General features: G+C 36.8%; 1 protein-coding gene across 8 annotated transcripts in view; it reads left to right on the top strand.

Moving 5' to 3' along the window:
• Positions 1-13113, top strand: part of MCF2 (MCF.2 cell line derived transforming sequence) — a 112285-nt gene that overhangs the window by 53551 nt on the left and 45621 nt on the right. For 6 of the 8 annotated variants that reach the window (XM_034949775.3, XM_034949776.3, XM_057301079.2 and 3 more), the window contains 3 exons: positions 7666-7785; positions 8611-8727; positions 10277-10426. In XM_034949775.3, coding sequence (XP_034805666.1) covers positions 7666-7785; positions 8611-8727; positions 10277-10426 — 387 coding nt within the window. The remainder of the gene's footprint in view (positions 1-7665; positions 7786-8610; positions 8728-10276; positions 10427-13113) is intronic. The other 2 variants (XM_003812307.7, XM_008964705.6) reach the window with 1 other exon arrangement.

Genomic DNA, 13113 nt, shown 5'->3' with positions numbered 1-13113 from the left:
ACAGTAAATCTGAGTGTGCATTCAGTCTATGAGGTGTTAAGTGTCTAGAAAGAGTTTGCCCTTAGGATCCAGATAGGCCGTACTACCGCTGCTTACCAACTGTGCTTCAGTTTGCTCCTCTGTAAAAAGGGAATAATATCCAGTTTACTGCAATGTTTTGAAGGCTAAATAAGATAATATATATATAAGAAGTCTGACACATACATAATGGCTTTTAGTCAAGGGTCTCTCTTATTGTTACTGCCTTTCTTTACCCTAAAGATTAAATAGGAAAAGCTATAGGAAAATAAATTATTTTTATAGTAAGTAACCAAACTTTTATGTTTTATAAGTTACTTTAAACATTCTAGAAATAATAACTAGAATAACTGAAAAGTGTGCATAGGGTGATGAATTGCCTCCCTTAGAGAGCACACACAAGAGTATTAAACAAGGTTAATTTCTAGACTTCGGTAGTGAAATGATGTATTTGGTTTACGCCTGCTCTTGTTATTGTTGTTGTTACTGCTGTAAGATCATAGAACTAGGCAATCTGGAAGTACGTGTGAGTAAAAGGGAGTAAATCTGTTCTCTGGGAGGGAAAGATGAGAGGGAGCTTATTTTGTGCTCGTTACCTTGAAGAGCCTGTAAGAGCTGCTGCTGAGGGCTGGGGTGGGACCACGTACAGTGATTGGACACATGGCTCCGAGTCCTATGTGATAGGCAGCTGGTTCGCTTTTACTGAGATGTCTTTAAGCAGTCACATGCTGGAACTCCAGAAAAATGTCTGCGAGAAGCTAAAATCAATGATGTTTCCTCTCTTGTGCAAACTATTTTTTTAAAAAAGCAAAAACACATTGAAATAAAACAAGACTAACCTTTGCCCAAATCCCTTTGCTTTTTTGACAAGTTCTCAAAAATGAATTATACTTTCAAAATCTCAGTTTTTATTTTGGGGAAAAAGAAATGGTGCTTTTTCATGTTTATATAACCATACAGATTAGAGGTTCTTAAAGCAGCATACCCAAGAATTTAGAAATATAATATTCCCAAACCAAAATGGGAAAGTTCACTGGTCTTGAACTATATTTGCTTTGATATGTGCATCTGATACCCTATGCTGTTTGATTGTTCATTTAAATACTAGCTTTAAAATGGATTATCTTGAGAATTTTAGTTGTTACAAATATTGGTATATAGAGAAAAAGTACTCTCTATATATACTTCTATGTATATCCACATAGATACATACAAACTAATCTTAAATGTATATGGCTTGTCAGGTTAAAATTGCTCAAGAGTGTTCTGTCCCCTCTAGATTCTCATAGCTGGCAATCACAGATAAGGATGTGTCCATATTATTGATATTGATTGATGTTCAGATCTATGAAGCTTTTTGGTTCAGAGGTTGCAAATTGTCAGTGCACAGATGCGTTTTGTTTAGAGTATGCAGCATTTTAACAAACTTTCAATTTGTTTTCCATCTTTAAACATCTGGGCTTTGCATGACAATCTGGATTTCTGTCTTCTCTTGAGAAACCAAAGAGTTGGCAATGCTGGGCCCACCTTGCCACATGACAACATGTAGCTGGAACTGATTTATGAGTGAACGACTTATGAGTGCCCTCTGCTTTGAATGTTCTCCAGTTCACCATGGTCCCCACCACTTCCTGTTGCTCCTCGTCATATAGGAGGAGTATGAATTGCTATTTTCCACCTAATTTAGGCTGTTCATTAATTAAGCCTACTTCACATTTACATTATCTCCCTAACACATGGTAGGCATTCAAGTTTGTCACCTCTGATTTAGGTCTCAGGTTTAGATTCTCAACCAACCTGATTCTTGTGTCATCCCTGCTATAACTTCTGCAAATTCCTCTTGTTGACTGAGTCTAGTTCAACAGGCAGGTGAAGCGGGGTTTTAATTCTGCTACTTATGTGCTAGAAGGTCTTGAAAAATTGCCTGACCTCACAAAACCTCAATGTATTAGTTCCCTATTGCTGCTGTAATAGATTACTACAAACTTAGTGACTTAAAACAGTGAAAATGTATCATTACGGTTCTGGAGGTCAGAAGTCCAAGATTACCCAATTGGGCTAAAAATCAAGGGTCAGCAGAGCTGTGTTCCTTCTGGAGTCTCTAGAGAAGAATCTGTTTCTTTGACTTTTCTAGCTTGCAGAGATCGTCCACATTCCTTGGTTTATACCCCTGCATCACTTTGACCTCTGCCATCACATCTTCTTCTCTGACTCTCCTGCCTCCCTCTTATCCTAATGATTACATCGGTCCCACCATGATAATCCCGGATAATCTCCCCATATCAAGATCCTTAATCACATTTATAAAGTCTCTTTTACCATATAAGATAACATATTACCAGGTTCCAGGGATTAGGATGTAGACATCTTTGAGGATAATGGCACTCAGTTTCTCCAGTTGTGAAATGAGGACAAAAATAGAACCTACTGCATGTAAATACTTAGCACAATGTCATAATAGTGCTCTTTATGGGCATAATTCTAGTAGTATGCATTCAATAAATGACATTTCCACCCCTGTCCAACTCTCCAATCTCCTTTCCCTACCTTAAAGCTTTGAGAGGTCCTGAATATATAAATATACATAAATATGCGTATTTTTTTTGCTAAAGAGAAGCTATGAAAAGTAGTCATAAATGTCATACTTTAAAAGTGTGACAGTTTGGTAGGCACCTATTATGGTCTGGGTTAAGTGAATGGGAGTGGGATTAAAAATTCAGGTATGTCTTATTCACGTGTGGGCACGAGGGATGAAAACAATACACCTGGTCTGAACTATATGATTTAGTTTTCTAGAAAAATAACTGACAAATCAGATGAATTGTTTGAGTGCCACCTGATTGCTCTGATTGCTTAGTAGTTGTGTAGCTATTGCCTACAAGTTATTTAGTCTCCCAAATGGCTACTAAAATTGGGAGTAACTATTGGGTTAACAGAATCCATGTGCTCTAGGAAGATATGCAAAAAAGATTATAAAATTGTACTATAAACTATAAAAAAAATTGTAAATGTAATTATGTAGTCAATAAATGAAGTTTTCATCCTTTGATGGTGCATTTTCTTTAAAAGCCCAAGTTTTTCTGGGCTTTTTGTGACAAGTGAATTACTAAATATTTTGAAGGAATTAAGGAATGAGAAGGTATGCTAAGATAATCAGAAGGTTTTACTTAAGAATGAACTGATTAGCATATAGAATTATCTTTAGAAGCAATTTATATAGCCGTCAATGTTTGGGATAATCCACTTTATTAAATAGAGCAATAACAGGTTTAATAAACATCCAACATAAAATCCCTAGCTTATGAGCAGCTGAATACCCCTACCCCTGCTTAAAATCACTTCCCCACTCATCTTGCAGACAGTGATTTTCCTTCTCTCTCCTTTCTTTCTACTTTGTTCCCTGCTATGTGATCAGCTGTCTCTGGACCTGGCTGCTGGTACAGCCTTGCTCTCCTAGGAATGGCAGAGTAGAGAGCAGGGCCTTACCTCAGGCAGAGAGTTGCTACATAGCTCTCTCTATTCCCATAGTATCCTCCCATCCCCTCCTCCCTCACACATAATTTTGGAGATGGGTGAGTACCCCTGGCTTGAAGTCAGCTGCAGGTTCTTGTATCCAGATAATTCTAGATACAAGAGAATATGAGATTAAGGGAAGTCAGAGAGAGAAAGATGAAACCAGATCAACTTAGAATCCATGAAAGAATAAAAGTAATTTTGCTTTAAATGTTGGCAAAAGTAGGGTGCTTTCAATTTCATTTAAAAGTGAAAAAATAAACAGGTTCAAGGCAGGTGAGTATAATAATATAATGGGAATTTACCCAGGTGAAGAAAAAGGAAAGGCTTAACTCCTAAAATTAAGGGAGTAAAAATAGAATCTGTGCTTTCCACTTAAAAATAGGCCAAAAGTTCCCACAAGTCCCTGTCAGATTCTTCCCTTAAGCTAGCCTTTATCCATATCCCTAAAGTTTTCTACCCAAACCTGCTTGTCCTGACGTCCGATAATCCAAGGCAAAATTTTAAAACTATCTTGTTAATAATTTTTACAGTTTAAAAAGTGCCTTTTCATGTCCTTTGCCCACTTTTTAATGGGGTTGTTTGTTTTTCTCTTGTAAATTTGTTTAAGTTCCTTAAATACTGCATGTTCTCACTTATAAGTGGGAGCTAAATAAGAAGTTATGAACACAAAGAAGGAAACAACAGATACTGGGGTCTACTTGAGGGTGGAGGGTGGGAGGAGGGAGAGGAGCAGAAAAGATCACTATTGGGTACTGAGCTTAATACCTAGGTGAAGGAATAATATGTACAACAACCCCCACTGTGACACGTGTTTGTCTCTGTAACCTTTGCATGTACCCCCAAACCTAAAATAAAAATTTTAGAAGTGCCTTTATATTCATTATTTCTTTTAATTCCTGTAATGACTGGAAAACATTTTTTTTTTTTTGGCAGAGTCTCACCCTGTTGCCCAGGCTGGAGTGCAGTGGCACAATCTCAGATCACCGCAGCCTCCACCTCCTGGGTTCAAGTGATTCTCATGCTTCAGCCTCCCCAGGAGCGGGGACCACAGGCGTGTGCCAACACACCCGGCTAATTTTTTGTATTTTTAGTAGAAACGGGTTTTCACCATGTTGGCCAGGCTGGTCTCGAACTCCTGGCCTCAAATAATCCTCCCACCTCAGCTTCCCAAAGTGCTGGGATTACAGGTGTGAGCCACCGTGTCCAGCTGGAAAATACATATTATACTTAACATAAAATAAAACATACATTATGTACATAATAGAAGGTAGGATATACATTACCGTTGGAACTCTCTGTTTCTCTATCTCTCTCTGTTTCTGTATACATGTTAACTTTATTCTTTTCAATGTTTCCCCAGCAGCAGGGCTCTTGGCAATCTGCTGCTTTTAAATGGCATCCTCAAAGTTTCCTTCACTCAGTATTCGTTTGAAAATTCTAGGGCAGGACTTCTTTGGCCCTGCTTACATCAAATGTTCATACTTATGTTTTTTCTTTTTCTTTTTTAAAAAGATGAGGTCTCGCTCTGTCGCCATCATGGCTCACTGCAGGCTCAACTTCCTGGGCTCAAGTGATCCTCCCGCCTCAGCCTCCTGAGTAACTGGAACCATAGGCGCATGCCACCATGACTGGATAATTTTTAAATTTTTTGTAGAGATGGGGTCTCACTATGTTGTCCAAGCTGTTCTGGAACTCCTGGCCTCAAGTGATCCTCCATCCTCGGTCTCCTAACCTGTTGGGATTACAGGCATGAATCACCATGTCTGGCCCTAATCATACTTCTAATCACTATTAATCATTGTGTGTTGGAAGGGCAGGGCCGTGTAGGAAAATAAGAGTTCTCATTTGGAACCAATGTGTAGAATAATAGAAGGGGGAGTCGTTTCTCAGATGAAGGGAGAGAGTAACAGTCATGGCCTCCTGGAGAAATTATGAGTTGGACAGCCATCCCAATTTATGTATATTGATAATCATTGTTTAATTTATTGATTTAATTTTATGCTCTTTTAATTTACTTATTTGTGCTTATCACACTCATTTCTCTTTCATTTACTCTAGTTCTCATTGCCACTTAACATTTTATGTTTTATCACCATCTCAAATTGAATTAGGAAAGTCCCCAGTTTTGAGCATCATTTCCCAAAGAGTCTATGTTTTATACCCTGGTGGAAGTTACTTTTTTCTTTTATTTTAAAATAGACTTTATTTTTTTAGAGCAGTTTTAAGTTCACAACAAAATTTAACAGGAAGTACAGAGAGTTCCCATAAACTCCTTGCCCCACAGTATCTTATTCTTAGTTTATAGTTTTGTTTAATTACTAGTATTGTAATATGCCTGAAATATAATTGCAGTTGGAACATTTTTCATATATTTTGCTCTATTATGCTCTAATCTGCCATCTTGAGGCTGATGGCTCCTGATTCTCCACTTTTAGCCTAGACTTCTTTCCCTTCTTAATTGTACAAACAGCTATCCGAAGGACATCATCTGGATGTCCTGCTGACCCTTCCAACCTAACGTGTATATGAATGGAGATCAGAATCTTGTTTCCCTTCTTAAAACCTGTTTCTCTTGTGTTTCCCATCTCAGTGAAGGTTGTACTATTCAACCAGTTACTCAAGCCCCAAATCTGGAGTTTGATCCTCCTAGTACCTCCTTTCTCGGCAAGTACATCAAGTAGTTATGTCTTGCTGATTGTGCCTCCTAAATTCTACTCTTATTCCTGGTATCATTACTTTAGTTCAGAAACTCATCATTCCTGGCTTAGATTACTGTACCAGCCTCCTAGCTCATCTGTCTGCTTCTACTCTTGTTCAAATCCAGTTCTTCCCAAAGCCAAAGTGATCTTTCTAAAATGCAAATTTGACCATGTTGTTCTGATGCTCAAAACCTTTTAGAGACTCCCCTTACCTCCAGGAAAAAAAAACCCATGATCCTTTCTGATGTGGTTCTGGCCCGTTTTCCCAACACCATCTCCCATTGTCCCCCAGTGTCATTTCATCTAGCTCTCTTGACTAGGGCCTTTTCAGGAGGTGGAGTAGTTTAGTGATTAAGAGCACAGACTTAGGGGCAAATAAAGGCTTTGCCAGCTGGGGGAAGGTATCCTTAAACTCTCTGAGTCTCACTTTCTTTATTTGTAAAAGTGAGTAACCTAACTCCTTCTTAGAATTATTATGAAAAGAATTTATGATAATATTGGCAAAATGCTTTGCACAGAGTAAGCATTTAGTACGTGGTGATTTGTTATTAAAATTGGGATATGTTACTCCGTTCTCCACTTATTTTGCAATGTGTCCTCCTTCTTTGTCTTTTGAATTCTTTAGTGTAGCAGTTATTTTTGACTGCATACTATGTGCCAGCAAGTTCTAGAAGCTGGGGAAACATTGGTAAACTAGAACGACATTCTGATCCAGTTAACTCCTCGTTATGCTTCAAGATCTTTTTGACCTTCCTATGTCTTGGAGAGTTTGTGCTATCATTTCCCCTTGTATATTATTCTAATTCCTTTGATTACTTATCAATTTAGTTAAAGAATTGCTGATTAGTAATGGACTCTGCAGTTGAACTGTTGGGTAGAGATTGTGTTTTCTTAATTTGTGGACATTCAATGCCTAACAGAGCTTGATATTCATTTAAATACATGAAGTATACACATAGAAGATATTCAGTAAATATTGATTGGATTAAAATAAAAAATATAATCCCATAATAAAGTTTTCTTTCATTGTTTAGTGTAAATACACAGACAAAAACCCTTTGACTTTTAGGGTTATCCTAGGAAACTGCCACCTAATTCTATTTGTTTTTATAGGAAATAAGTGCAATTTGAGTTCAAATAACTCTAAAATAAAGATTTAGAGTCTATTTCTTCATAAGGTTGGATCTACTTCTTTAGTGTGAGAAAATTTCGTACCAGAAGTGTTGCAAGGATCTGACCTGGAGCCTTACATTATTTTTCTATTTGCATGTTTTTAGATTTTATCAATATCCATTTGTAAAGTGTTGGCCTTTTACTGGCTTTTATGAATTTAAAATTTGTTTCCTTCAGTTACATATTTTCTGATATGTGCTCAGTTGAGTGTGTGTTGACAATTTTTTTTTCCAATTTCTTTTGTTCTTTCTTTCTACAGGCTTCCTTCCCTGGGAACTTGCACTTGGTTTTGGTTTTACGTCCTACCAGCTTTCTTCAACGAACGTTCACAGACATTGGATTTTGGTTTAGTCAGGAGGATTTTATGCTTAAATTACCAGTAAGAGTATATTATTTAAATGTTTTGTTCCACTAATTCTCATGAAGACCTGTACCATGCTGTTTATATTTTACATGTGCCCATGTGTCATTTAAAAGAAAAAAATTAAAATTTGTCTTTTAAAAGTATACATTTGAAATGCCCAAAAGTCTTTCACTTCTGCCATTTGAAAAAGAAATCGATTCATCAATTTATAACAAAGCAATTACTTTTGCAAAAAATATATGTCATATATGTTATATATATGTGTATATATGTATGTGTGCATGTGTGTATATGTATGTGCGTGTATGTGTATATAAGCAGGAAATTTTATTTTTAGTAAAATTGAGTGTATGTTTTATGTATTTGAACTCCCGTGAACTTACATCCTGAGCTAGTCCAGAGTACCATGACTTTTTAAAAATATTTTTGTATGTTTTTAAGGTTAGGAATAGGGTGCTCATAAATTTTGATACTTTTGAAAAGGTCAGCCCCTCCTGATAAATTATAACTTACTACATAAAGTCCTTTTCTTTGTTGTGAGCATAGCATTCTTTTAGAAGCTGGACCATTAACAATGCAAACTTTTAGATGGAGGAAAATTAGGCGTTTTGGTTTCTGTGGAGATTGATTTAGCTTTACAGAAAATGTTTTGTAAATAGAAACTGTTATTATCTGAAGAAGGTAGCGCATACATGTATGGGGGCATGTACAGGAGAGAACTGTTAAAACCATTTATCAGAGGTAACTTTCTGCTAAATGTATGCCAAAGTTCATTTTACAGTTTAATGGAGGGATGGCATGAAGGGCAGTTAACAGTATCTTTTTTGCTTATTTATATAGGTTGTTATGCTGAGCTCAGTTAGTGATTTGCTGACATACATTGATGACAAGCAATTAACCCCTGAGTTAGGCGGCACCTTGCAGTACTGCCACAGTGAATGGATCATCTTCAGAAATGTATGTTGTCTTTGCCCTTACTGTAGAGCCTATAGTTCTTCATGTTAGCCTTTAAATCTAGTTCTAGAATTCTTTCCTATTTGAAAAAACAAAACAAAACAAAACAAAAAAACCCCAGCTTTCTGGGCCCTCATTTTTAACATACATATAAATTCAACATCTTGATTTTCTTCCATAGGCAATATCTAGAAATGATGAGCAGTCACTGAGGATGGCAATTGAAGGAGAATCCTAGGGAATAAGGAGATCATACTCTGCCCATCCCCTCCTGTGGCTATATAGTAACTTGAAGAAATGAAGAGTTTGGATTCAAATCCTGGCCCTGCTGATTTTTAGTTATATGACCTTGGTCAATATACATAACCTCTCTGAGTCTTAGTTTTCCTAACTGTAAAATGGGACTAATAATACCTTACCTCACAGGGATCTTAAAAAGACTAAATGAGATAGCAAAAGTAAAATGTTTTACACAGTGCCTAGCATATGGCAAACCGTCAATAAGTGCAAATAGTATTATTAATCTCATTATTCTAGTGATGCTTCTGAGGCATTTAGATTTGTAGCAAAGAGTGTACTTCTGTTTTAGAAATTTACAAACAGGCAAGGGCCCTGCACCTCCCAAGTATGTCTGTGGTATATAAGTATCTTGACTTCTAATCCCAGAGATAGGGGAACCCTTCTGAAGAAATTAATGATGTCCCATTAAATTAGGTTTCCATTTTCCTCATACTTGTTCTTCACTCAACATTTCATTCATTAATTCATTTAACAATGCATTCATTCAACAATTCATTCATTCACATGAAGATGTATTGCCAAAATTAGCAATGCCTAGCCTTTAATAACCTGTAATGCTATAAATAAACAAGCAAATATTTTGATATGCATGGTTAACAGATGGTCATATGGTCTCTACATTTTGCCCTTCTTTCTCAGAGTAATTGATTTTAGAAACAAAAGAAACAACAAAACCGTACTTACCATTTTATGGCAACAAAGGCTTTGGGGCCACCATTCCAAATATTCTATAGTACCTGAAATGAGTTGTTGTGACTAGTTTTTCCCCCGTTTCCTTCAATTATCACCTTGTTTGGAATGCTAATGCTTATTCACAAATGATAATAAACAAATATAAAGTGACTTTACTGTTCTCATCTCTCTTCAGAAGTAAGGTTATTATAAGGCAATTTTGCCAATTGGAGAGTTTATAGAATAAGGAAAATACTGTAATTTTCAAGAAAATAAAACAAACTACTCAATACATGGCATCTTTAAGAAATAGTTTTCATTAGTGTCCAAGAAATAAGTCAAGAAATTTGGATAAAAGATATTCAGGAAGACTCTTAATCTTCCTTCAGTTTCTTAGAGTTTTAGATGAAGAGTTACAGTTGATTGCCAAGAGCAATGCCATATTTCTCTAGCAGAGGAGAGTTCATAGTATATGTGTTTGCCGTTATACCCCCAATAAAAACAAATACACTTACTGATCCAGTTTTTGATATGCTCACAGAGTGACCATATAATTAAAGTAATCACCGGCTCTTTGCAGGCTATAGAAAATTTTGCCCTCACAGTGAAAGAAATGGCTCAGATGTTACAGTCCTTTGGAACTGAACTGGCTGAGACAGAACTACCAGATGATATTCCCTCAATAGAAGAAATTCTGGCAATTCGTGCTGAAAGGTATCATCTGTTGAAGGTATGTCTGATAGAGTTGACAAACAAAAGATTTCCATGGTCTTTATCTAGAGAGGTGTTTATTATCTCCATTTTACACTGACTGTTGCATAAGGGGAGATAAAAGACATTTATGTAATATATTTAAAAACTAAAAAAATTATACTTTATAAGAGAAGACTGTCCTGGATATGTTAGACCTAAGTGTCCCCTCCGTAAATGGTGCATTAATTTGAGAAGTTATTTAAAAACATCTTATAAATGCTGCAGAAAAAGAAATATAGTCTTTTGTTTTACTATGTGCAGTCATGTACTGCATAAGGTTGTTTTGATCAATGATGAACCACATATATGACAGTAGTCCCATATGATTATACCATATTTTTACTGTACCTTTTCTATGTTTAGACATGTTTAGATACACAAACGTATACCGTTGTGTTACAACTGCCTACAGTATGCCTACAACTGCCTACAGTATACAGTACAGTAACATGCTGTACAGGTTTGTAGCTTAGGAGCAATAGGCTATACCCTGTAGCCTAGGTGTCCAGTAGGCTATCCATCTAGGTTTGTGTAAATGCACTCTGTGATGTTCACAAAATGATGAAATCGCCTAACAATGCATTTCTCAGAACATATCCCCAACATTAAGTGATGCATGGCTGTATTTTTTATTTTTGATGAGGAGTCAGGAGGCCGAGTTTCTAGTCCCATCTCTGCTGTGAGCTAGCATTGTGACCAAGGCTAACATTGCTCAATTGATTGTAAGTTCTCTTCTCTGCAGAATACTAGGTCTTGATGTTTCCCACAGTAGACCAGGGGTTGCAAATTGTTTGTGCTCTCCTATCCAGGTCTTTGTGGAGTGTTGTTTTGTGAAGGATTCTGAAGTGCAATTCAGATAATCAGCAAGTATTTTTTGGATCCACTTTCTTCAGAAAGTTTAAGAATAATCTGAACAAGCACTGGGCATTCATATAACTTGTCTCTCTCATCTGATAATAGACATACTGTGTGCATTAGAAGATTAAAGCTGTATATAGAGATATGTGTTTAAATTAAAAAGATAAACTGAATTTTTTTCCAACTTTTACTTTAGGTCCAGAGGGTACATGTGCAGGTTTGTTACATGGATAAATTGTGGGATGCTGAGGTTTGGTGTACGAATGATCCTGTCACCCAGGTAGTGAGCATAGTACCAGATAGGTAGTTTTTCAACACTCTGCCTCCTCCCACCCTCCTTCCTCTAGTAGTCCCCACTGTCTATTGTTCCCATCTTTATGTCCATGTGTACCTAATGTTTAGCTCCCACTTGTGAGAACATGCAGTATTTGGTTTCCTGTTCTTGCATTAATTTGCTTAGGATAATGGCCTACAGCTGCATCCATGTTGCTGCAGAGGACATGATCTTGTTCTTTTTTATGACTGTATAGTATTCCATGGTGTATATGTACCACATTTTCTTTATACAGTCCACCATTGATGGGCACCTAGGTTGATTCCATGTTTCTGCTGTTGTGAATAGTGCTGCAATGACGTATGAGTGCATGTGTCTTTTGGTAGAACAATTTATTTTCCTTTGGGTATAAACCCAGTAATGGCAATGCTGGGTTGAATGGTATTCTGTTTTAAGCTCTTTGAGAAATCTCCAGACTGCTTTCCACAGTGACTGAACTAATTTACATCCCCAACAAGTATGTGTCAGTGTTCCCTTTTCTCTGTAGCCTCTCCAGCATCTGTTATTTTTTGTCTTTTTAATAATAGTCATTATGACTGGTGTGAGATGGTATCTCATTGTGGTTTGATTTGCAAGAAACTGACCTTTTGAATCACAATCTAAAAACAAAGCTCTGTCCAAGGAAAGAAAGCTCTGTTTTTCACAAACTGCATGTTGTCAGGCAATTTGCTTACCTTTTCTGAGTTGCAGTTTCTGTATCTTTACAGTGAGGTTGGTGATGATGATGATGCATCATACCTGGTAGGATTGCTGTGAAGATGAAATGAGGCAAAGAAACTGATCTATGTATAACAATGTTCCGTACATAGTTGGTACTTCGTAAATATTGGCTTTTAATGTTGATATCATTACCCATATTGGTGATGGTGTCATGGAATCTGTCCTCAGAATAAATGTACACCAAAACTTTTGCTTACAATTTCAAGGGACTCTTGGACCACCTGAAAGAAATCTTAAATCACTCTTAGATGTCTGAGAAAGGTCTATATTGTTACACCACCCACTGAGGTTAAGCCCTTCTGAATAGAGGCATATACTTCTTGATGAGTTAATTAAACCTAAATGTGAAGTAAAATAAGACTTAAGGCAGGGAGTGATTGGTAACAATTAAGGATTAGTAGCAAAGGCATTTAACTGTATCTGAATATGCATTAAGTATTATTTGCAATTGTATGCTTTCTACTGTGGTGGTTTTTATTGTGCTACTACTGCTTTATTTGAGCTCATTAAAAGTGTTAGCAGAACAGTGCCAGGTGCAGTGGTACATATTTGTTGTCCCTGCTACGCGGGAGCCTAAGGCAGGAGAATTGCTTGAGCCCAGGAGTTTGTGTCCAGCCTGGGCAACATAGCAAGATCCCATCTCTAAAAAAGTAAATAAAAATAAAATATTAGCAGAATAGGATGGACTGGATTGGAACTTTCTACCAGTTAGAGAAGGAGGCTACAAATACAGCACATGGTACTTCTGCCCA

The sequence above is a fragment of the Pan paniscus genome, chromosome X, assembly GCF_029289425.2.
Source record: "Pan paniscus chromosome X, NHGRI_mPanPan1-v2.0_pri, whole genome shotgun sequence".
NCBI lineage: Eukaryota > Metazoa > Chordata > Mammalia > Primates > Hominidae > Pan > Pan paniscus.
Note: the sequence above shows the minus strand (reverse complement) of the source record. Positions and strands in the feature narration are given on the sequence as shown.